The sequence below is a fragment of the Mauremys mutica genome, chromosome 10 (assembly GCF_020497125.1).
Source record: "Mauremys mutica isolate MM-2020 ecotype Southern chromosome 10, ASM2049712v1, whole genome shotgun sequence".
Taxonomy (NCBI): domain Eukaryota; kingdom Metazoa; phylum Chordata; order Testudines; family Geoemydidae; genus Mauremys; species Mauremys mutica.
This window is the reverse complement of record NC_059081.1, coordinates 49,846,250-49,872,228: the sequence shown is the minus strand read 5'-3', so window position 1 is coordinate 49,872,228 and position 25,979 is coordinate 49,846,250. Positions and strand designations below refer to the sequence as shown.

General features: G+C 38.8%; 1 protein-coding gene across 2 annotated transcripts in view; it reads right to left on the bottom strand.

Moving 5' to 3' along the window:
• The window catches only part of COL3A1 (collagen type III alpha 1 chain), a 67,525-nt gene that overhangs the window by 8,456 nt on the left and 33,090 nt on the right, over positions 1-25,979 (bottom strand). The window contains exons 6-42 of one of the 2 annotated variants that reach the window (XM_045032103.1): positions 25,668-25,730; positions 24,996-25,049; positions 24,043-24,096; positions 22,818-22,871; positions 22,590-22,643; positions 21,850-21,903; positions 21,183-21,227; positions 20,863-20,916; positions 19,785-19,829; positions 18,049-18,102; positions 17,016-17,114; positions 16,811-16,855; positions 16,592-16,690; positions 15,024-15,077; positions 14,754-14,861; positions 13,459-13,512; positions 13,255-13,353; positions 11,844-11,897; positions 11,331-11,429; positions 11,070-11,123; positions 10,901-10,954; positions 9,785-9,838; positions 9,241-9,294; positions 8,528-8,572; positions 8,312-8,410; positions 8,101-8,208; positions 7,556-7,609; positions 6,499-6,552; positions 6,339-6,392; positions 5,586-5,639; positions 4,979-5,086; positions 4,765-4,818; positions 4,187-4,240; positions 2,443-2,604; positions 2,198-2,305; positions 714-821; positions 169-222 (exon numbers count right to left, since the gene is read on the bottom strand). In XM_045032103.1, coding sequence (XP_044888038.1) covers positions 169-222; positions 714-821; positions 2,198-2,305; positions 2,443-2,604; positions 4,187-4,240; positions 4,765-4,818; positions 4,979-5,086; positions 5,586-5,639; positions 6,339-6,392; positions 6,499-6,552; positions 7,556-7,609; positions 8,101-8,208; positions 8,312-8,410; positions 8,528-8,572; positions 9,241-9,294; positions 9,785-9,838; positions 10,901-10,954; positions 11,070-11,123; positions 11,331-11,429; positions 11,844-11,897; positions 13,255-13,353; positions 13,459-13,512; positions 14,754-14,861; positions 15,024-15,077; positions 16,592-16,690; positions 16,811-16,855; positions 17,016-17,114; positions 18,049-18,102; positions 19,785-19,829; positions 20,863-20,916; positions 21,183-21,227; positions 21,850-21,903; positions 22,590-22,643; positions 22,818-22,871; positions 24,043-24,096; positions 24,996-25,049; positions 25,668-25,730 — 2,574 coding nt within the window. The remainder of the gene's footprint in view (positions 1-168; positions 223-713; positions 822-2,197; positions 2,306-2,442; positions 2,605-4,186; positions 4,241-4,764; positions 4,819-4,978; positions 5,087-5,585; positions 5,640-6,338; positions 6,393-6,498; positions 6,553-7,555; positions 7,610-8,100; positions 8,209-8,311; positions 8,411-8,527; positions 8,573-9,240; positions 9,295-9,784; positions 9,839-10,900; positions 10,955-11,069; positions 11,124-11,330; positions 11,430-11,843; positions 11,898-13,254; positions 13,354-13,458; positions 13,513-14,753; positions 14,862-15,023; positions 15,078-16,591; positions 16,691-16,810; positions 16,856-17,015; positions 17,115-18,048; positions 18,103-19,784; positions 19,830-20,862; positions 20,917-21,182; positions 21,228-21,849; positions 21,904-22,589; positions 22,644-22,817; positions 22,872-24,042; positions 24,097-24,995; positions 25,050-25,667; positions 25,731-25,979) is intronic. The other variant, XM_045032104.1, reaches the window with a different exon arrangement.

The window sequence follows — 25,979 nt, the reverse complement described above, 5'->3', positions numbered from 1 at the left end:
GACATTCACAACAGCCAGCATCAGAAACACATCTATTTATTACAACATAATGCATATGTAACCAACACCTCACTGATGCTGCAGAGATAGCAGGTGTAGTACAGATCAGTGCTAGATACCTCTGGGATTGGCAATCTGTACATGCCATAGATACTTAATGCCTCCTACCTTGGGTCCTGGGGATCCATCACGACCTGGCAAGCCATCTGATCCAGGGTTACCCTGAAAAACATGGAGAGATAAAAGTTTAAATATTTGCAGCATTATGGCATAGCCAACATGTTTCAGACTTAATCAGGATAATGCTCCTCAAAAGAAGAAGAGAGACAGAAATGATTTAAATGCAGCCATCACAGAGAGGACCAGGTTGTAGGCAGTCCTTCTGCAGGTTTACAGGAAGACAGCATGCCAGGAGATTGATATTGCCCCGTGTAGCCCTTATAAGGATCTTTCACAGCTGCAGTCTCTGTGCTTGTAACAGTGAAGGGAATGTTCCTTTGGTTGACACCAATTAGGATAGGACCATGGCCTACAGAGTTGGTAGGTTGGACTAGGGGGAACTGGCTGCATCCTTTTAAATGAGAATGGTGTTGGCTCACTTCCCCTATGCACCAGGCTGTTCAAGTAGAGATTTTAAATCCACTGTAGTTCCCGCTTACACAAGCCTTTGTATAATTCACAGTCTAGCATGAAAATCTGAAATATCTGCCTACATCTCTGCCAGATTCTCCAGGTGATCCACTTAGACCAGGAAGACCTTGTGGACCTGGAGCGCCACGTTCTCCTGGGCTACCATTGCTGCCTGGTTTACCATCTTCACCCTGCATAGAAAAATGAAATGGGTTCATTACATATTTTTTGTAATGTCATCAAATTATGCAGTTCTTGGTCTCTCTTTCTTTCCTCCCCTCCCCAATCAAGTGCAGCATCCTGTGCAGAAACACTGATCAGGAAGGAGTGAGTTAACTTTAGTAGAGCTACAATGGTGAAAATCCAGTGCCACACCACTGATTACAATGAAATAAGAACAGAATTTGGCCCAACAGATGTGGGATGAACAGCTACTGTGAGGGTCTGAAAGTGATGTTCTTATATTTTTTGAGCAAGGTACATAATGAAAATTAAGCAAATTAATAGCTTGTAATGAGTGACGTTAACACTGAAGAAATACTATGAATTGTATGGGCCTTTCTATTGAATGATAGGTTAAAAAGAATAGAGAAGTATGGTAAAACTGGAGACATGATGCATTTTATGAAGATTTATTAGTGAATTATTCTGTTTTTCAGTTGTGTGAGGATGTTCATATATTTTTAGATAATCCTCAGAACAATCCAAGAATATTAGTAGTAGAGATCAAAGACAACCCCAGATTCAAGTACCATTCAATACAGGGAAAGTTTAGTCTGGATAGTAACTTTATAGTTCATGCCGTTCTCTAACTACTGGAGCAAATCTAGAAGTCCCTACTCAATTTTCACTCAGCTTTGACATCAGCTGGAATTTGCCTAAGTACAAACCATGTAAGGACTTCAGGATTTGGCCTATTATCAAGAAAGTTTGTCACATTCATTACATGTGGAATTCAGGATTGTCATTAAACTGTGTCTGATTCTGGGGGCCACTCAATCGGAGAGATGTGGACAAATTGGTGAGAGTCCAGAAAAGAGCCACAAAAATAATAAAAGGTTTAGAAAACTTGACCTATGAAGAAAGGTTAAAAAAACCTGGCATCTTTAGTTTTGAGAAATGACTGAGGGGAGGACCTCACAGCAGTCTTCAAATATGTTAAGGGCTGTTATAAAGAAGACTCTGATCAATGTTCTCTGTGTCCAGTGGTGGTAGGACAAAAAGAAATGGTCTTAATCTGCAGCAAGGGAGATGCAGGTTAGATATTAGGAAAAACTTTCTAACTACAAAGGTAATTAAGCTTAGAAACAGGCTTCCAAGGATTATTGTGGAATCCCCATCATTGGAGATTTTTAAAGAATAAATTAGATAAACACTCGTCAGGGATGGTCTAGGTTTAGTTGGTCCTGCCTCAGAACAGGGGGTTGGCGTTGAAAACATCTCAAGGTCTCTTCCAGCTCCACATTTCTGTGATTCTGTGAAAAGCTGAAACTCTATTACATATTTACTGCATGATGTCAGCTGCATTATCTTTGAGGGTAAATTATGTCAATAAGCCTCTATTTACCTTTTGGCCAGGTAGGCCAGGAGCACCTGTTCTGCCAGCAAGGCCTGGCGGTCCCACAATACCACGTTGACCAACTATACCTGAGGGGCCTGGACTACCTGTTGGACCCTGTCAACAATATTTAAAATAAATAAGTGTTAGGTACTCAGTTAAAACATGGCTTTGAATCATTATCTTCTTTTGATGACATACTTATTAAATTCCTATTCACAGGTTTAATGAACACTGCTAAATAATTTGCTTACCACTTCTCCTCGTGAACCTGGTGAACCTTTTTCACCTGGTTGGCCAGGCTCACCTTTAGGACCAACACCTCCAGGGCTACCAGCCGGACCAGTGTTACCTGCTGGACCAGGACCACCATCCTTTCCAGGAGCTCCAACATTACCAGGTGGCCCTGGATTGCCCTATACATGAATTTTAAAGAAAGATGACTCAGATACAATATCAGATATACTAGATGAGTCAACACTATATACTACTTCATCATGTCTAATTTAATGCAGACCATTTTCATTAAAGTAAGTAGGAGCTCTGAGAGCTCAGCACCTATGCAAAATGCATCACTTGTTTTGGTGACTAAATGCGGAGTTAGGTGCCTCACTTTAGGCACCTGCATTTAGAAAGGCTGGCCTGTTTTTATATAAAAGCCCATCCCCCACCTAAATCTAGATTTTTCTTCTCTCAATATTTTAAGTCGTGGGTAGAAGTGGAACTGCATTTTTTTATACCAGGGCTCTGCCAGAAGGATTCCTACATATTGATGGTACTGGTTGATTTCTGGAATCACCCACCCAGAACAGATTCTAGTACTCTTGCTGTCACTGTATTGTAGCCCTGGAATGGGGTGCCTGGTATCAAAGAGATGGGACATGGATGCAATGAAATCTTTTCAATAAACGGTCAGATCTAAAACCCACTGAAGTCAATGGAAGTAATCCTGTGGGCTTCACAGGGCTTTAGATAAGGCCAAAAAATGTGAACTTTATTATCCAGTATTTACTGGGGGTGGATTATATATAATTTTCTAACTGTGAAGCAGAACTCTGATTTGGGTCTGTCTATGACTATGGAATATTGGAAAGAGAAAAAAAATCTGTTAAGAAAAATCTCATGGTGTGACAGGAAGCAGGAACTTTTCTTATGGCTTTTCTCACTTAAGACTGTATGGTAACTGTGGGTAAATGCTAATTTTTTAATGGAATTTAGTTGATTTATCCAAATTTTGCAATGTCCATTTTTCAGTTTGTTTAAAAAAAAGAATCTAAAGTCATAGTTTAGTATTTATGGTAGAAGAAGGTGCATATGGTGTGAACAAGTGTAATATAGAATAGCTGTTCTTGGGACAGAGGTGGTGTACAAAAATGTGGGACAGTGTAATGCACAGGAAATAGTGAATATAATGGGTTAGTGTAGATTTGCAGTTATCTGATTTTCATATTGTGGGCCACCTCCATAAGGGAATGATGCTCTTATGGACCATCTTCCTTCCAAATACCCCTATCTCTAACTGCTCGGTTCTAAAATTGTTTCATTCTGCAGGCAACCAAAAAGGGCCCAAAGGATCAACTGTGATCTATGGAACACAATTTAAAACCACTGATAGAAAGAAACGAGGCTTTTGGTGAAAATAAAACACTACAAGTCAAGATCCTAAACTGTACAGTTATTGCATCATAAAGAGCAAGAGAGAGAATAGGATATTTATGACCACCATAAACAGATAAATAAATAATCCAAATCCTATTGGAGTTAATGGAGAGACCTCACTGAGTTCAAAAACTTTGGAGGAGCAAGTACAAGGACTATCGGGACAAGAAATGAAAGAATTACCATCCGAAGCAAAGTGAGATGGGGATAAGCCCATTTTTGTGAAGTTAAGACAAAGAAGAAACTTTACTTTCAGTATACTTCTTGTGTATTATTTATGCCAATGTACTGTAATAGTGATACGAGTTAGATATAACAGCAAGGTAAGTATACACTTACATTCATACCAGGGGGACCAGGCAGGCCTCTAGTACCTGGGAAACCAGCTGTACCCTGAAATGCATAAGTAAGCATAGTGGTCAATTAAAAAACACTGGTAACAAAACATGAAAGAAAAAGGATGAGGGAATATCAGAAGTTTGATTGGTACCTGAGTTTCCTAACACAATACTGCTGTGGTTTCAAAATCATGGCAAAGGCATTAGCCAAAGAACAGAGCAATGCTGGGTGATATTTAGCCTTTTTGTACAAGGGCTGAATAAATTTCCATGATAATTAAACATACAGCCCCAATGTTAACTTTTGGCACTGGAAGATCTCAGCTATCTCTCAGTGTCTAAGAAAAAGTGCCAAGGAGGTCTTTCAGATCAAAATAGCAGGTGACCTGGAGTAGGCCACAGATGGTTTGACTTAGTTACTCCAGCCTATTCCTGTGAAGGAGAAGTTTGTTATGCCAAAGCCAGTCCAAGACCACCAATGCCCCGTGCTTGCTGCAGATCATGCTGGAGTTGTTGCCCCAGTAATAATCAGTGCTGTTGTCTACCAGCGATAGACTGATAGAAAAGAATAATACTTACAGGGCTGCCTGGACCACCACGCTCTCCTTTTGGTCCTTGGGAACCAGCTGGACCCTACAGTGAATGAAAAGAACATTGTAATCTGATATGAAAAGCAGCCAACAACAGACAAGATTCTAAGACGTATCAATGCAGTATATGTTTCAAACAGCTCAAACTGATCTCACAACTGAAAGAAATTTGAAGTTGAATTTGGGTAACTATGAGTACTTACTGGTGCACCAGGGCCTCCTTGAGGACCTGCAGTTCCTGCCGGACCAGGCTCACCTCTTTCACCACCAGGGCCTCTCTCTCCTTTTCCACCAGGTTCCCCATTTTGTCCCTGTATTCAAATAAATTCTTATAAATTCTGTTTTGTTAAAAGGGCTATGAGACAGAAGGTAGTTGAGTTTCCTTGGATGTATCCACTTGTTAAGTAAGAATACATGGCAATAAGTTATAAATCTATTGAAGGCAATGGATAATATAAATCCAATGTGAGGTCAGAACCAAGACCCAGATACTCTTGTCTAAGGATCTGACACACAATTAGAAACTCAGTTCTGGTTGCACTCCGGTATTGATAGGTGTCTCTTGCTCTAAATCTCACTAAAGAGAATTTGATAGGGAAGGGGGATGGGAATCTTGAAGTATGGCTGTTTAAGTAAGCAAAGAGAAATACTTAAAAATACATATTAAATGTAGGAATGGAATATAGAGTTATAGTTTGTCGTGCCATGCTTGGTAAATCATTCTAAGATGGACACAAATATGGTCTGTTATTACTAACATGAATTAAAAATAAAAACTGAGTATCAAGTTTGTTTGGTATTTATACTTACGGGAGCTCCAGGGAAGCCAGCAGGTCCAGGGGGGCCTTGTTCACCTCGTTCACCCTGCAGAAAGGAAACATATCCTAGATGTAAGAATGAGAAAAATATTCTTCACACTTCACTTTGGTGAACATGGTTCAGGTTATCATTGCTCTAGTTGAAATAAAATTTAAATGTGGTTATTGAACTTTATACTTTCAAACTGTTTAATTATGTCACTCTTGATAATTATCAGCATTGTGCCAAATCCTGTTCTCAGTTACATCCATGTAAGTCCTCAGTGCAGTTATTCCACTTTCACTCAGGTGTAACTGAGATCAAAATCTGGCCCATGTTATCAAAATGAAAAGGAACACCACAAAATAAGTGAATTTTGAAAAGTTTACTTAATTATTAAAATAGAAAACATACAAAATTAGGCCATTAAACAAACTAATAGTTTAAAACTTTCAGGATTTAATTTTATTTATTTATTTAGTGATATTTTCCACCAGAGATGAAAATACGAAGAAACTGTGCATCTCAGACTTTCTCCCACCTCTCTGGTATCTTTCATAGCTTTAAAAATAAGTGGTCTGATTTTCAGAAGTTCTGAGCCCGAACAAATCTCACTGAAGTCAGTAAGAAATGCAGCTGCTCAGCACCTTTTGAAATCAGGCCCCATCTGTTCTTGAAGACATCACTTAACTGTAGAGCTGAATCTGTCCCAAGTAATAGAATCTACATTAGAGTTATGACTGAAGAAAAAGGATGATCACTTACAGGACCACCGCGGACACCTGTAGGACCAGGGGGTCCGGCTGAACCAGGTTCTCCCTGAAAGAATGGAAAGATGTTTGTTTAAGAATTATTCCTCCATCTAAGGAGGAAATCTCAGACCTATATGCAAAAGCCCTCATTTCAACACAAGGTTATAAAGTACCTTATCTCCATGTGGGCCAGCTGGACCTGGGGGCCCAATGGGACCTGCAGGACCCTACACAATTAGAAAATAACATATTTAGTATAGAAGTACAAACAGTATTATTTTCATGTATTGTGATCAATAAAACTTGCATCTCACTCTCAATATAAATATGGCTTTTTACCTATTTTAATAGCAGATAATCTACTTCTCTATTACATTGATACTTTGATGGATTGTGTCCACATCTTGACTTTGTTTTCCCAATATATGGCCTGATTCAATGTCCGCTGAAGTTAATGGGAGTCTTTCCATTGGTACTCACTGGAAGTTACCCATTCACCTAGCTTTACATCCAGACAATTTACCAAATTTCTCATGATTCCATAGTTCCTGATCTATTTTTATACTCTATTATTGGCAGAGGGCTAGTTCCTACACCACTGAAGTCAATAGGAGGTTAGAAACTGAGTTCAGTGGGCATATGATGAGGCACAGAGTAAGGAAGCAACAATCAAATGACTACATTATTAATACTGAACATCTAACATACCTTGACAACCATAACTTTCACATAAACTAGTTTTTTATATTTATTGTGACTCAGCATGTTGATGCCCCATGCCTGGTTTATTTCATGTGCTGGATGAAGTTCCATATTTCATCTAGTTAATATATATAACATGCTGTAGAAGTATTCTGCATGGAAGTCTTTATATACTCCTCTCCCCCACACCTCAGTCTTGGAGAAGCCAGCAGCTACTTTTATCTGGATGTTTTCCCCAAATAACTGAACCTTATTTATCTGTAAGCGTCAAGTATTCAAGATTCTATTTTACACTATATCATCTTCCTGCACGATCAAAAATGTAAGTTTTGAGAACAAGGATTAAATCTATATTTTACCAATATAAATTGCACTAACAAAATCATTTCCCCTGGACATGATGAGGTTTGTTGTTCAAGTCACAATGAACTTTAGAACTTACTTGCATTGTAAATGACTCTTCAACAGTTGTTGAAGCTGAGTCACATGCAATAAGAATGTTCATACATTATGAGAAGTTATGCTCACCCTTGGTCCGTCTTTACCAGGGAAGCCATCACCACCTCTGCCACCGGGCTCTCCCTTTCAAACATAAATTAAAAGGGATTTAGAAAATTACTGAGGAAACTGTCACAAGGGTATCTTGATAACTGGATTTTCTAACTGTGGCAATGCAAATCTGGCATTCAGTATAACATTCTGCCTAAGAATACACAGTCAGACATGGAAATCAGTTGTAACACTCAAAATCCATTCAACACATAGGAGTAGAAACAATCGGCCAGATCCTCCTTTGGTGCAAATTGGCATCACTCCATTGGCTTCAGTGGAGCTATGCCGATTTACACCAGCCGAGAATCTCTCAGCATTTTCACATACTGTAGTCTTTTTAAAATATATGTCCTGATTTGCATTGATGCTGTGTATCTTTAGCTCTCACTGAAGTCAGTAGGAACTGTAGGTACTCAGCACCTTTGAAATCAGGCCAAAAGTGAACACATGACAAACCTGCTGCATGGTATGAAGCTAAAATGGTAATTTCACAAAATTAGTAGCAGAAAAAGAGTTGTTACCTTCTCTCCTTTAGGTCCAGGACTTCCGTTACCTCCTCTTTCTCCTGGCATTCCTTGCAAACCAGGTGGCCCTATACCACCAGTATTGCCAGTTGCACCAGCAGGACCCTAGAAGTGTAATGGGGAAATATAGATAAAATTTGAAGGTGCACCTGAATGAACCTGAATGATTCATGTAACACAAAGAAGCGTTTGAGCATAAAGTAGGTACCTTGCCACCTTCTGGGCCAGGAGGACCTGTTCCACCTCTTGCTCCAGGAGAACCTTGAGGACCTTGTGGACCACGTTCACCTGGGAGACCATTTTCACCCTGCCATAAAGAAACATGCATTAGTTCTTTGTTCCCAAGGCCTGTATCATGGTTCTGCATTTATTGACCTTCTCTCCTTCACATATTTAATCATAGAAATATTGTTGCAATGCTTACCTTAGTACCTGGGAGTCCAGGGGCTCCATTTTCACCTCTTTGTCCCTGTTTACAATGCAAGAAATATTATTAACTCATATACTTTACATTTTACACGGTAAACGTATCTTAAAAAAAAAAGTGTTTGGCATCTCATTTCCTTCACATTTTACCCCTGATAGTGATCATACAAACTACCCCTGTTTGGCTCCTATTATGATCTAATTCTGGGAAATACCATTTTCAGGAAGATGGTACTTCCAGAGATGGATGTCAAAATATAGTGGCTTCCTGAGGTTTAAGAGTGCAGTCATAGGGTGTGTTTTCAGGTGGTATCTCTGGGGTAGAAAAGGGAGATGTGGTAATTGGATCAGCACAGTTAGCCCACATGTGCCCACAGTTTGAAAGATTTAATCATAATTTCAGTAGCCACAGTATCTGCTCCACCCACTTTGTACTCTGATAGGAGGTTGGCCAATAGATCCATTATCATGGATACACTGACCAAATCCTCATCTTTCAGGCTGCACCCGTCCAATCCACCAACCCTCGATAATGCCTTCAGTGCTGAGGCACAAAGACCCTGTGATGTATCACAGCTTTGCAGGACACAAAAATACAGATTCCTCTATGTGCAAGGGATTTTGCATCTGAAAAGGGGGCCCGAAAGGAATTGCTGTTCTTATATTTGTGTTTTGATTTCTTGATTTCCAAAAAAAGAAAGGACAACTTACTGGTTCTCCAGGCTTTCCACTCTCTCCAGGTGGGCCTGCAGTACCAGGTAATCCCTGTTTAAATTAAAGACACCACTTCATAAATAAATATTTTATATATACACCTAGATAGAAATATCTATATGTGATTGATATTTCATGGTGATTTAGAGAAAAGTAGAATCCGAACAACTGTCCTGAGAGCTATCTATTTTAACTGAAGTTTTCCAACCTAAATTGTGCATTCTCCAAAGTCACAGAAAATGTTGACACAGAAATAATTCAATGAAAATAATTTCGTTATCGTATCTAATATTTTGCAAATGAGGAAGGTGTAATGGAAAGCCAGAGATTCAGATATAGATAACCCACTGAACCATTCTTCGTGGTGTCAGTCAGGCTTGCCAGATATTGATCAGCTAACTTACATGAAGATCTTGGTTGAACTTTCTCACTTCAAAACATGAGAAAACAAGCCCTAATTGAAATATTTAAGTTCTACTTCTTTATTTGTTACCTTGTTTTTAAAAATTGCATTGGAAGCAATAAAAGAAATGAACAGTACCTGGAAGCCAGATGGACCTGGAGATCCTGCCTCTCCTTTTTCACCAGGAGAACCCTGGAAGGAAACAAAAAAGCAACACAAAATTCATCAACATCATTCTAGAACATAAAAGAATTCTTAACATATGCATATTGTAGTTAAAATGCCATATATATTCTAAGCCACAAAATTAGACAAAAATGAAAACATAAAAGTGAACCATTAGCACCACTGAGCTTTTGTCATGTAACTATCAGACCCTCTGATCTTGCTGACTATACTCTCATACAACTATTAAAGTAAAAGGTCTGGGGTTTTTGTTATTTTTTTAACAGTGAGTAATGTCTGCAACATTAAGCCTACTGTGAAAGCTTTATTAAAAAAATCAAAATATTAAAAGTTCCCATCATTCACAAGTTGCTTTATGGATGTCTTTCTCATACATAAAGGACTCAACTGGGTGAGTAAGTGCATTGGGGGATGGAGAAAGAGATCATATATGGCCCTTGTGCTCCCCAAATGAAATTTCGGTTCTAGGCTAGCTTCCACAGAAGGCGCGGGTAGACAGGGAAGAACTGCTGTGTCCCATTTCTAAAGGGGGAAGCCATCTTGTCAAACGCATCCATACTCATCCTGCTGCATTCAAAGAGGCATTGTGAATTCTTGAGACCAGTACCTCTGGGAGCTCATGCTAAGATTCTTTCCATCTTCTTATCAGCAGCCAAAATTCCAGCAGAAAGACTACTTTCATAGACATGCCTAATACAGCACCCAAGTTACCTAACTTTAGCACTGGTAAACTGCCAAAGGAAATTGTAAATTTCTCCAGTAATCCTTAGTTGGTTAAAATTGGCACAGCTCCATTCACTTCAGTATATAACAACAGAACTTCCGTCTTAGTTATTTTTAACAAACTATTGAGTACTTATTAACAAACAAACCAAGACAAATGAGTCCAGCAGGTGTTTCTGTCTTCATAACTAATGGGAAATGTCTCTCTCCATCAGATAAGAAAATGTTCTTGCCAGCACTAAGCAGTTGAAGAGTGTTTGGGAAATATTAACACATGTTTTTTACAGAAAATATATCAGCTGTTTCAAGATTTTTCTTTTATGAGACACTGGACATTGCACTTACAGCGACTCCTGGAGGACCTGCGGGGCCGACATCACCACTCTTTCCAGGAAGACCCTATCAAATCACAAAATTGGACTGTGATTATGGATCAGTGCAATTTTTAAAAGGATTAAAATCACAGAGGACATTGTGAATTACTACTAAAGAGAAGCTGATAAATGAAACTGACCTGTGTGCCAGGGGGTCCAGGGGCACCTCTTTCTCCATTCTTACCTGGTGCACCCTTTAAAAAGGGAAAGACCAGACATATTTAAAATACATGTTTCTAATTCAACCTCTAGCTAAAATGAGAGTTTCATAGGTATAGGACCAGATCATCTGCAGAATTAGATCAATTTAGCACCAGCAAAGTCAATGGAACTAAACTGATCTACAACTGCAGAGGCCCTGGTCCATTAAGTAAGTTTTTAAGTCAAGGAATTACACTAACCTCATTACCCTTAGGACCTGGGAAACCCATCACACCTGGTTGACCTCGTGGACCTGATTGGCCTGGAGGACCAGGTCGGCCAGATTCTCCCTGATTACCCTGATGCAGGAGAGAGATAGCAACCATTAGAAGAAACAAATGATTATATAAACAACAGAGAAATATTTTTAAAAAATCAAACGAAAGAGTTAAAAGGTGAGCAAACACTATGTTATTTTTGGCTAACTTTTCATTTGAAATATGATTTTTTTAAATTGCGCTTAAACTCCCGTGGAAGAGGAGTCAGTGTTTATAGTAATGTTAAATAACAAGGTTTGGACAGTGCTGTTACAATGAAAAACATACGGAATAGTCGGTCACTGTAAAATTAACACAGAACACAACTAATGAACTTGTTTCTGATCTCGTCTACATTTCGCACCAGGACTCCAATGGAGTGATAATGGTGTTAAGTGAGATCAAAGGCAAGCCCAATGAGAGTACTATCATATAATATTTGTGTAATTTACATACTGGAGGGCCGGGTTTGCCATCATGTCCTGGGCTCCCTGGACTTCCTGTCAAACCCTGCATTGAAGAAAAAATATGTTAATTTTTTAGTGAAAAAGCTAATATTGTTAGATCACATTCTATAGAGACACCATTATTTACAGTTAGTTTTACACACCTTTTTCAGGCTCATTAAAGAAATCCATTGGATTTACAAGGGACTAGCTGATCAATAATTCATTTAATAGGGACTCAGCCCAGGTGATATCTGATAGAGGGAATGAAGTTGCTTTAGGCACCAAAAAGCAATCATTATAGTCTAAAATTAAAGTAGGCAATGAAAGGCAATTAAGTCCCTATTGTTTACAAACAACTACATTTAATAGCACATTCTTAGTAATTTTGGCTTTGCTCTTCAATTTACCAAATATATGATTTATGACACATTGTATGTCTGAAAGGCACACTGATTTCCAATAAAAACTATTTAACCGTGTGTAAAATGTAATAATTCATAAGCCTGTAAGGAAAATCAGTGGTTGCTGACTTCTCTCTGATTGAGTCTGTGGGCATCAAATATTATATGCCAAAGACCAAACAGAACATTTGCATTCTTTTTTGCAAATACTAAAGGCTTCATATCAGAAAAAATAATGTTCAAATTTTATATTTTATATAAAATTAGATTCAATATAAAATTATCCAATGGAAGTTTATATAGAGTCAAATCCTATCAGAGCCATGCTGTAACCTGAGCAGTTTGGTACCTCCTGCTTCCTACGGAGTGCAGCTTCATATAGTCTTCCTGCTCCCAACTCTGGAGATATGTTGTGGGAGTGGGGCAGGTCAGTGCTGGTTGATTTGGTATTATACGATCCATTGACCAATACACTTCTGTGGAGGGGCACAAGGGCGGCTTTGGAGGCTACTACAACCCTAAGTATGCAATACTCAACTTCAGACACTCCCTAATGCACTGAGGAAAGGATTTAACTCATTGCTTTGAAAATCACCAAATGTACTGAAAGGATTTTGAGCTAATTGAAATTCAGATATGGTGGCAAACAGTTGAAGGTTCAGGGGTTTAGCTAAGCACCCAGAAGTCTGAATACTATCCAAAATTTATTCAGATTGTTTAATTCTCTTGGGCTTGAACACCTGGGTTGGAAATCCCATAAGAAGGAGTGTCCTTACAGTATTTTTTGCACTTCTAGTTCCATTTTTAACCACAACCACAAAGTGCACAGAGTGTACAATTAATATAATTAATTAAATACATAAAATAGATATTGACACGGATTGAAAATCTCAAAAAAGGTTTGATATCCCATTGGAGCTTTGGCCCTGGTTGCTGTACCAAACCAACTCAGCCATCTGTAATAAAGAACATCATCAAATTATCTTAATAGCACATTAAAAGAACATTCTCTCTTACTCTCATTCCTGGAAGACCAGGGCCACCATCGCGTCCAGGTTCTCCTGGAGCTCCTCTTGGACCTGCAATGCCTGGACTACCACGTTCGCCACCAGGACCCTTAATTTAAAAAAAAAAAGGACATTGGACATTCATGATAAGTAAATAAAGCTATTTAAATTAGCATTATTATAATGAATTTTATGAAATTGGGAAAGCATGTACCTTTTCTCCTGGAAGTCCATTACTACCGGGTATGCCACGGCCACCTGGGGTACCCTGCCAAGCAAGAGAGCAGACATTTTATTCCCGTGGATCAAATAACAGGCAATGTCTATCTATGTATCAGAGACAATTAAAAACATCTGCTGGTTTCTTGAAAGATCGCGTGCAACGTTCTGTTAACACAAATAGATCCAAATATTTTTAAATGTTGTAATAACAAACTTTGATGCTTCTCAACTAACCACATTTATTCATATTTTAGTGATATTCAGTGAAGGAGATAGATGGAGATGACATTCCATCCTGGCTGTACAGATTCAAGATCCTTTTTCTGTATGCACAGTGCACTTTGGGTCTAATCCAACGCCCACTGAGGTCAAAGGAAGTCCTCTAAGTGACTTCAATGGGCACTGGTATAGGCCCTATTCTTTAGGTTTTCCTTAAATTCATGTTAAAAAATTAACACATTTCAGCCCTGAAAAATGATTTTCCTTCTCTATCATTCTTTAAGAAGGCCTCTTGGTTGCATTAGTTACTATTGTCTACATTTACAGTTCACTCATGCATTCAACCTCCTCCTATTTTGTTCACTGTGCATCTCTGATTTCCTCACAACTTTCCAAAATACTTCCAAAGTTAGTGAATACAAAATTGAATCAATCTCAATTCTAATTTGTTTTAGGTGGGAACAGGAAATTAAAATGAGCAGCAGGCTGTCGTTGATGATGCTGGAACTATTTATTTCAATAATGAATCCATGATAAAACTCTATACAAACCAGTAGCATCTAATTGTTAAAAGACTGTTGGCAGAAGAATCAGCTGATTATCCTGAATATGGATGAATCAGCCTTAATTCCACTTTCAAGAGCTGAAACTTTGTCATGTTCATTTGATCTGCTGGAATTCAATTTAATTGATGGAGTGTCACTCTACAAATTGTAGATGGATTGTCTTTGCAGTCTTTAATACATGTTATACTATACTTTCTGTGTTCTTATTTGGTTCAAAATCTTAGGTAGAAACACCAGTTTTTCAAGATTAATAACCCTCTAGCTATCAAAAAAAGAATAACTTTAATGTATTTTAAAATAAAGAAAGACCCAAGCCATGCAGAGCAGATTTAGATTAGGATCTGGATCTGAATTTTTCCACTACGTTGGATGTTCACATCTGGAAGTTTAGTTCAATATCTATCTAGATTCAGACTTTCCTCAAAGTTTGAATCCCGGGTTTTGGTACATGGTATGTGACGTATCATTTAACTACCCAGCGTGGTGACTTGGAGTGGCTTACCCTTTCTCCTGGTGTTCCAGGTACCCCATTTGTGCCTGGCTCACCATTAGCACCCTTTTTGCCTTCTTCGCCTGGAGGGCCAGCAGCACCTGGAATACCGTTTTCACCCTAGTGACAAAGCAGGAACAAGGGAAAACATATTGTGTGGAGGCAAAACTCTCACTGAGTTCAATGAAAGTTTTGCCTGGGGTAAGGACTGTATTTGGCCTGTTATTAATAAGCTTGTAAAACGTGCATTAAAGAAACCAGAATATTTAGAAAATCACTTACACGCTCTCCTCGTGCGCCTGGCTCTCCTTTTGCACCGTTCTTACCAGGTTCACCCTAAACAGAACACACTTCCATTACCACTTCTACATAACAGAATATTTCAGTAGGTTTGTTAGATAACAATAATAAGAAGAAATATATCTCTCAGCATTTAAATTGTCAGCTCATTGTTATGGTTTATCTGTTTACAGGAGGCAAACAGAAGTGGAAGACTCCTACTGGAGCTGGTTATACATCCTCTCTATAAAAGAGATGATCCTGTACATCCTTACTCAGGTGAGTGCTTCCATTGGGTCAAATCCTAGGTTTCATTCTGTTTTTGAATCACTGGGAGTTTGATGTCAGTTTTGCTTGTTGTCAATTGAAATTTGCATTAATAAGGTTTGAGGAATTATGGAGTAATTCTGTCAGGATACGGCACGTTAATTTCAATGTTAATATAAGAATAAGTATTTTACACACTATGAGTAGGTTTCATAGGGGGCAGTCCCAAGGCAATTTAGAAATAAAAAAGATGAAATTTTTTATACGTTAAAATTAGAAATGGATGAATGGGGTGTTTTTAAAGCTGAGTAGCCATCCAGATACATCCTCCTACAACCCAAAGTGAGACATAACTATGTCAGTAAGGTTCAATACTTGGAATATTTAGGGTGGACAAAGATCAGTCATTTTACCATGGCTTTATACTATTACCAATATTATACTATTACCAAAGTTTTTGCTTTGCTCTGTTTTTTCTGTTTTGTTGGTTGGATAATTATAATAGACAATAGCAAAGGGATGGTAGAATTGACTAGGCAAGTTCACACATATGGGAAATGTCTGAAGGCTTCTAACAGAACTCTCTAAGCCATATTCTTCTGTCACGTACAGGGAGTCCTCGAACTTATGATGCCTGTTACACCAGACGCCACTTACATCACTTTTCAATTGGCTGCCCATTTCGCCCCTATGGCGATTGTTTGCCCTTAGGACACTCGATTTGAATAAAGTTTGCTTGAAATCACTTCCTGGTTTCATTATGCTGGTATGGAGCTGGAAGGTGTCGCTTCTGATTGGCTTTGAGGCAGCAGGGTAGGTTGTTGCCAGGTAGGGTTGCTGCTCGTTTTTGATTGGCTCCCTGCTCCGGGCTCAGCCAATCAGAAAGCTTGAACAATGATTGGCTGAGGCTCAGCATGTGTGCCGTTCTCCCTGGCTTTCTGAGCCTCTGTTGCTGGCATTCTTATGTGAGTCTATGTGTTTATTTGAATGCTGTTTGCAACATTAGTCATCTATAATTCATTTAGTACAAAAAAACTGGATTATTGTGGTGAAAACAGTGTATCAAGGCTTGGTTCAGGAACCAATCCCCCCTTCCTACCATTGATTCCTATGGGAAAAGCATTTTTGACTTACAGTGTTTCGACTTACAATGCAATTCCGAGGAACGAATTGTGTCGTAAGTCTGAGGACTCCCTGTACACCTGTGCAACCCCACTGCCGTTCATGGATTTGCACTGTTGTAGGTAGCGGGGAATTTATCCCCTTGTTTGCTATTAGTAATGAAAATAACGTTGGTGACTCACTGGCCCGCCTCTTTGTCCGGGAATTCCATTAATGCCTGGGGGACCAGGAGGGCCACGGGCTCCACTCAACCCAGGCGCACCAGGAATACCAGCAGTGCCCTGTTTGGGATTGAAGGACACTAATATGAATAAAGCATGGCATTACTGAATGCGGCATAATAAAACCTGTAACCCCAACCAATAACAAAGCAAACAATGTCAATTTGGTGGGATACTTACCGTTTCGCCTTTACCACCTGGGTTTCCATCTCTTCCAGGATTGCCCTGGAAAGAAGAAATGATTAATCAATGCTATAACATTGTCCTTAAATCCAAAAATTCCATAGCACTTTGCAAACATCAATTTGTATGGCAGTAATCATAACAATATGTTTGTCTAACCAGTACAATATTTCCAAGGACTTATGTGATGTTTGTTACTTACAGGAGAACCAGCTGCACCAGCATGACCTTGTGGACCAGGTTCTCCTCTTTGTCCAGGGGTACCATCAGAGCCCGGGGAACCAGGAGCACCAGCTTCACCCTATGAAGACGATGGTATGAGAGCAAATTGAACTCACTCTAGTATTGCTCCCAATGGATAATATTAACATTTTAGCCTTATTACCTCTTCCTCAGCCAGTGCACCTTTGCTGGACCCAGGCAGAATGCTGACACAAGCCTATCCTGAGCAAAGGGGGCAGTTAACTGATCCAAGGGAACACAGCCAGCTAGAACTTGTCAATATGTGCTGGGCAGCACTTGCTGACATACTGCATATTGTCTCATGCAGTTCTAAAAAGTGATAGACAGCACATTCCCCCTCATGCGCTATAAGGCATTGTGTCTGCCTCTTCCCTGTGCAGGTAGAATGCATCAGAGTACCTTTACCTAGTTGCCAAAGCCCCACCCTGGGCCTTACAGTATTCCTTAGACAAACAAGACTGCAATTTAGTCCTTTTAACATAAGAAAAGAAATAAAAAAAGAGCACATAATTTGTATATTTAACATGGAGGAGCAGAGAGACGCTCCAGAGAAGAAGGGCTAAAAAAGAAGGTGAAATAAATCAACAATTACAAGGACAGTGATGTGCACAGTTGTGGGCTTCACATTAGAGTGGGTGACATACAAAATAAGTAGTACTACTGGATTATTTTATTACTTGTATTGTAAATGTGCCTAGAGGTCAGCATGAAAATACCCTGGAGAAACTTCCAAAACATATGCAGAACTGAGAGAGGCTCCAGGCCTTGGGACAAATCCTCACAGCATTCACATGCATTGGTTCCAATGGGAGTGCTTGTGAGAGTGAAGTGAGCATGAGTTGCCTAATTCTGTGTATGAAAATACATCAGCTATAGACCTCCAAGAAATGTGATAGTAGCCTGACAGTGAGGAACCAAAACCATACACTACTATATCTTAGATATTTATGTAGGCATATACCATATGGTAAAATAGATCTTCAAATAGATACCTTAGCACCTGGAGAGCCTGGAAATCCTGCAGTTCCGGGGGGACCAGGGGGACCCTTAAATAAAGAAGGCAAAGTTATTATTACAAGAGGTGAAGGTCATATGGAATGAATCTTAATTTGAAAATAAACCTGACTGTGAGAGTTTTTTCTGTCGTGAAAAAAGAAACATCTGGCAAAATATCAAGAAATATGAGTCATACTCTAGAAGATGAAATTTGGCTGGTTTGAAAATATCACACCTATACTTTAGTTACCCTTATTCAATGTACATTTTCAACCAGATGTGGATGTTTTTGTAACTGAATAATTTCAATTTGAAAAGTATGACTATCGAGATGATATTGCACAAAATATTTTAACAGATCACTTGAATGAAAGCATGTGAGAGGGAAAAGAGGAGAATATGGTTGCGACTATTACAGTTTCTAAGTAGTTGGAAAAATAAAAATGTTGGGCTACCTTACGGTTTATATGAGTTGGGCTAACTCATGGTTTATATGGCCCATTGAAACCAAATGAGCCATTGTGAAGCATCAAAGGACAAAGACTTTGTTGATTGTTCTCCCCCACCTTCATGAAGAGGGGGCTTGCGTGTGAACTCATCCCATCAGCTTGAACTCTGGGGGAAGGGAATAAAAATGCCTGACAAAAAGGAACTATATCATGATGCTGTTTGGCATTTGGAGAGGGCAATGTTTAAAGGTAATAACTGGAGATATACCAATCTCCTAGAACTGGAAGGGACCTTGAAAGGTCATTGAGTCCAGCCCCCTGCCTTCACTAGCAGGACCAATTTTTGCCCCAGATCCCTAAGTTGCCTCCTCAAGGATTGAACTCACAACCCTGGGTTTAGCAGGCCAATGCTCAAACCACTGAGCTATCCCTCCCCCCCTTTCTAAGCATAAGCAAGGGATCACCAACTGCTTGGCTTGGGTTAGCCATAAGGACATCTAGAGCTTGCATATTATAGCAACTACTATTAACTTTTGGAACCTAAGACTGTATCTCATTGGTGTGTGTCTGTTTACCTGCTTTAACCTTGTAAATAACCATCTTATTTCTTTTTCTTAGTTAATAACTCTTTAGTTAGTATTAAAGGATTGGCTACAAGCATTGTCTTTGGTTTGAGATCAGAGGTACAATTGACCTGGAGTAAATGACTGGTCCTTTGGGACCGGGAGTAACCTGAATATTGTTGTGATTTTAGGCGTAAGGGTCAATCTATCACAAAGGCAAGATAGACAGGAGTTCACACTTGTTACTTGGTTGATGAAATCTAATTATAGAACATACAACCAGTTTGGGGTTTGTGCCTTGTTCCTTGACAGTCTGCCCTGAGGTTGGCACTCTTGCTCATGAGCTACTCTAGACAGCTTGACATCATGGTCTAGCGCTAGGGCTGAGTGACTTATATGATGAAATCTTTCAAAATCTGGCCCATGTAAAGAGTTTCCATTATCTTCGTCAGTAAATAATTAGAGAAAAGCTTAGATATACATACACAACCTTTTGATTTATAGGATCATGATTTCTCTTATTTTCTTTTTATTCTTCATCAAAAATTAAGGTTTTTTGTTTCAATCATAATAGCAAACATAAAGTTATTGAAAGTTATAATTGCATAAGACACTATTCATAAGGCAAACGATGTCCAATTAATGGGTGGCGTTGTAGCACATCAAGCACATGGGCAAGAGAAAAATAGTTAAGAATACAATAGGTATTAAGTTTCTTACAACTTGTCCAGATGCTCCTGGAGTACCATCATTACCACGGGCACCCTACCAAAAGAAGACAACATAATTACATACCATACTTTCTCTTCGGGGCTGAAAAGGCAAGGATTTTGATATTGGACAACGATATTGACTTTCAAACCATGTTTCTGTATGTCCATACAGTCCTATATATTTTATTATGGCATACACAATTCCTCAGGTATGGGTGCCTACTATATTAAATAACAATAGTAGTAGTAGTAGTAGTAATAATATACAAAAGTGCCTATCAATTGTACATGCACTTTGCTGTAATAAGAAGATAGTGGTATACAAGGAAATATGTTATTAGACACCACAAATTCTTTAATGCAGAGCAATCATGCTTAATAGAGCAAAACATAATGTGTGTGACCTGTACTTTAGATTAAATAATAAGACAGCAATCGATGTCATACATTCTAGAATGACTATATCTTACAACCACAGAGAAAGGATAAAATGTGGCACAAAAGAATTAACAATGATTTAAGGCCTGTTACCTCTGCTGTAGATGTATCAGACATTTTCATTGCTCAGTACATTGTGTACTAACATAAACAGTCCCTGTTCTGTTATATTTTAGGTTGAGACTTGTTTGCATTAGCTGGCAATAATTATGACCTCCCCTTTTAGTCCAAGCTGGGACACCACAATCTCACTCTTCTCCCAGCAGTTGCTTTGTTTAGTTAGTCTTCCAGTGCTGATCTCTACTCCATCCTACCCACCCTATTGGCTGAACTTATATCCTCAAAGCATAATATATTAGCATTCAATATAAAGAAGGACTCATTAAGGACACATTCCATGTAACAAATCTGTATGCCCTTTACTACAACCTTGAACTTTGGCTGGTAAATTTTCATGACGATTTTGCAGAAGCTATATATACTGCCATATCCTCCTATACACTATTTGCTGTACTACATCTAACTTAGACTGTAAGCTCTGTGAGTCAGGGAGCTTTTATTTTGTGCATCTACAAAGCATGATGTGCACCTGTAGGGTCATGCAACAGAAATAATAGCAATCCTGTAGTTTCGTTCCAATTACTTACAGCAGAACCAGGAGATCCTGGTCTTCCCCTTTCACCAGCTGGACCTCTTGGACCCTAAAGAACATACAATTATTAATTTGGGAGATGAGATGGATTTTCAAAGACACCATGTAACAAACAACAAGAAGAGAACGATTTTGCTTAGAAATGTTTGAATGGAGCTGTCTTCATGGGTAAGTAGTACTTTGTGTGTGTAAGGGTGGCAGAATCAAGCTCTTGAGGAATAAAGTCAGAAGAGAGCTGAAGATAGTAAGAAATACCTAGCAGAAAAAGTATCAGTTACTGTAACTTCTAATTAAATGATAATGAAAAAAAATTACCATTGGCCCAGGTGATCCATTTTCTCCAGGAAGACCATTTTCACCCTGTTATATAAAGAGAATATCAGGTTTTGACAGAATTAACCTTTATTACCATATTTCATTAGTGATCTTTTGTAGGGATGAAACACAGTAACAAGCAAGGTCCCAATCCTATGAGAAGCTAAACACCTTCTGTGAGGTATTCAGTTTCTTCAACTTCTACTGAAGTTAATGGCAATTGAGAAGTCTCAACAACCTCAGGCACAAAATATTAAAACATAAAGGCTTGGGGCCCAATCCATCATCGTGTTACTTCAGTTCTACATGGCTGTAATTCCATTAAAATCAATTGAGTTACTCTGGCATTAAACTGGTGTAACACAGAGGTGAACTGGGCCTGAAGTGTATCAGAAAAGCATCTTTTTAAAGTAATAAAGTTGAACATACTCTTCAGTCATGGGAATCTCCATGATTTCTGCCTGTTACTGTTATAAAATCAGATGAGATATGCTGCAATTGCAGACAACAGACTCCCCTAGAGTAATTGATTATTTATATGGACATGATCAGCCAGGTCTTAAAAAGTGTAAGTGGTTTTACAGAAGCAAACATAAAAAATACAGTTATATTATTGATTCAGAGTAAAATTACATACTTCCTAGAGGCTACAACAAAGTCACTTTACCTTCAGACCAGGTGCACCACTGTCACCTTTGGCACCATCTCTTCCATCAAAGCCCTAAGGGAACCAAAAATAACATACATTTTATTTGTACTTTGAAACCCTGATAATCCTTAATCAATATTGAACTTCAAGTGCATCCCTTTTTTTTTTAAACCTGAAAAGCTAACAACAAATCTTACATTGTAGGAAACTGTCTTATATTTGTTCAAATAATAATACAACATAAAATCAAAATAGCTTTAACGAATCCTGTTGTAAAATGTTAACAGGAACATAAAAATGCAAAAGATGATCAGTGTATGATTAGAAATAGACTGTGAACTCCTTACTACATAGATGAGAATTTAGTGCCACGAATAGTCCCATTGATTTCAGTTGGACTGCTCATGTGGATAACTGCTCAACAATGTAAATATGGGGATCAAAATTTGGCTCATAGTTCAGAATACATTCCAGGTAATTTATTTGTCGTCTGTATTAATGGTAACTCAATGGTAAATCAAAATAAGCAGAGATGGGACAAAGGGACACATTTGAGTCCAGATCAGAACTTTCCCAAAGTGTAGGGTGTTCATGACCAGGGTTTTAGATTTTCAGAAGGCCCATTACTGAGAGAAGAGTGAGTTGTGAAGTTCAGATCTGAACTTTTCAAAAGTTCTGCGAAGGGGAGTGCTTGTGCCTGTTGCATAATGATTCAGTTAGAGTAATTCACTCAAAAATACTCTTACGATAATACTTACTCTGTGACCTTTCATTCCATTGAATCCAGGCATACCAGGGGGTCCTTTGTGGCCCTAAGCATATAAGCATAAAAGAATATGTAAATTACAAATACGGTGGAGTAATGAAGCACATAAACTAATATATATTAAGTAGCATAGTCAGTCTGGTGGTATAGTTAACAAAATGCAAAATCAATAACAAGTTGGTTTTTCATTCAGAAGAGCTCTCTTGGGGCTCTTTCTTACCGCTGGTCCAGGTAATCCACGCTCACCAGGTCTGCCTGGTCTTCCAGATTCTCCCTATGGACACAATAAATGGTTTTGCTCTGTTGCTACTTCAGTTTCTGGCAAAGAACTAGTAATACAGGACTAAACAGACCTTGGAATAAGCTGGTGCAACTCTCATTGACATCAATGGGTGGAGAGCGTCACATCAGTTTATGCCAGGGTGAAATCTGTCTCATAGCACAATTTTGTCTTTACATTAGAAGCCCGTCACAGCTCATAATCTATTCTCATCAAATGTTTTGATGAACAAGGACTAAGTTCCAGTCTTAGCCACGCTATTCTTGGTAGAAATGGTGGCATCACAGAAGCCTCATGGTGCCTCTGATATTTACCACACATGGAGAAACAGACAAAAGGGACAAAGACTTTTATTGACTGATTGTGTCTCTCTGTACAATAGCCATGCAGAATAATCTATCTGGTGTTGTGAGCCAACACCTGGTTTTTCATGACCAAAGAACCCATTTCCCAAAGATTGAAAGTTAATGTGGCTCAAAATAAGATTTCAGGCACATATCAAAAGTAGGCTCTATCCTATCTTTATCACTTCCTATCTATCTATGGCCTGATCCAAACCTCATTAAACTTAAAGGGAGTCATCCGTTGACTGCACTGGGCTATGGATCAAGCCCTTAATGAGTTCAGTGCCAGGTGTCAAGTTTATAGGATCTTTGCATAAAATAGAGGTGACAAATATGCAGGACTGCATTTTGGGATCGAGGAAAAAAAACAATTTATCTCCTTAGCACACCCAGGGGAAATGATCAACCCCCTCAAACAAACATAAAAGCTTGGAACTACAATAGAAGCACAGACACTCCAAGCTGTTAACACACAAATGGTAAACTAAACGATGGTTTATAACTAAAACTGGCCAATGCAAAGAAATTCAGAGCAACTGTCAAATCAGCCACTCAGTCCTGACCTCACTTATGGTGCCTACATATTATTTACGATATGTTTAATAAAGGCCCGGAGATTGTTACATCTCTGGAACGGAGACATTTCATACCAAGTTTTAACTGAGAGCAAATTTTTAAAAACATATTATGAAATGTACAAATCAGGGGATTACATGTGATAGCCTGAAAGATACTTAGAGTGGTACCAATAACCATTGCTTTAATAACACTATGCAGTAATTTTGATCCTCCTCTATTACATACTGTAACATTGAACTTACATCTTTTCCTGGGGGACCTGCTGGGCCTAGTAATCCTGGGGGTCCCGGAGGTCCCTGAAAACAAAATAAAGATGAATTTTCTTCCATCATGTACAAATAAAAATTGTATTAAAAAGTCATGAACTACTCGCACAGCTGCCATACACAGGTTTGGTAAATACAGTGGGTAGTTATTCAGGGTTAAATCCACCCAGTGGGGAGGTCTGGCCCAAGGCATGCTGCACCTCATGACAGTGGTGGACAAGGGGGCATTTGACTAACTGCACTCCACACACAGAGTGGGCCTTTCTATGGCTCCAAATCGGCCAGTGCAGAAGGGTTTCAAAACAGGGCAGGATTGGACTAGAGGGTCATAAGTTTGTGACTATGTAGATCCAGAAATCAGAAACCTGCTGCCCATGAGTTGGTACAGTGGCCAAGGAGGGAATGCAGGAATTTGATCAGCAATGAAAAGGAGAATTTGCAATGGATTTAATTGTTCTAAGGGTTTCCAAAATTGTCTCTATTTTCGTGAGCAAAAATGGTTTGCATCAAATACTGCTCATCCCTAATGGTTAGTGCACCATAGAACTGAATTTGGTCCATAGCTAATACGTACATAGCGAATTGCTTCCCTGCAGGTCTTCCTTTCATAAAGCTTGATCCAAAGCCCATTGAAGTCAATGGAAGGATTACCATTGACTTCAATGGGCTTTGGATCAGACCCAAAGTGAAGTAATTTTTTCCTACATGCATTCATATGGATTATTACCATTCTACTGAAAAGTCTGGTGTGACTTGTTTCTTTGTTTAAAAGGTTGAACAAATAAACTTGCATAGACTATATTCCTTCTACCAATTCATTTCTTAAGGGATCAATCTAACATCCTTACTCAGGCAAGATGGGCATATGTCTATGGAAAGCTTGCAAGAACATGACTTTTAAGTGCATAGTAACGTAAAGTGATACTTACAGAAGGGCCAGCTTGTCCAGGCTCACCAGGGGAACCTTGGTATCCATGAGAACCCTGATATGTAGAAGAACACAGCTGAGAAATCACTGTTTTTTTCCCCAGGAGGTTGCTACATATTGCAATACTCTCATAATCATAATAAATAATTCACCCAGAACAATTACTGAACAACAAGAGGGAAGCAAACTGACAGGATCAAATAATCAATTGTGCAATATGGATTGAAACTACTCCACTAAATGGAGATCCACATTATAAAATCCAAAGCCTGTAGCATATTGCTATACATGCACTGGAATTTCCAGATTCACTTTAGATGACTAGGGCTGTTAAATTTATATATGAATTAAGAGTCTGGAGCATTATCAGTGGATCATAAGTAAAATTAGAATGTAAGCATCTTTAGGGGTCATAGTCTATGTTGACTTACATGCCATATAATTCCACTGATTTCAGTGGGAATGCATGGGGTCTAAGTAAGGGCAGAATCTGATATTGAGTCATTTGTTCCTGAGGTTATATTACAGACCAATAAAAGAATACAACATATTCATAACATTCTCAACATCTAGAGATTTGTTGGTTGAAAACATGCCCAAATTCAAGGAGAGAGAACAGGGGCTGTATATTTCAGGGGATAAGATGTACATAGCAAGGCTGAATTTTACTTACGGGTGGGCCTGGTTGACCAGCTGGGCCAGGCAGGCCAGGTGGGCCGGGGGCTCCTAAACCAGTCTAAAATATATATATAAAAATAGTCATTACATCAAAATCTATTTATAATCCTTATTAGGATCATAACCATAGGCAGGAATGACAATAAAAGACAATTCAGTATGGATGCCTATTGCTGTAGAGCAGAAGTCTGCAATGAAATATAGTAGAGATGGTGGAAAATTTCCTATCGGTAACGAGAGAACTGTAATAAATGTTAACTTTAGTATCTTAGAGAAACCCAGCAGAAAGAGAATGTACTTTCACTAT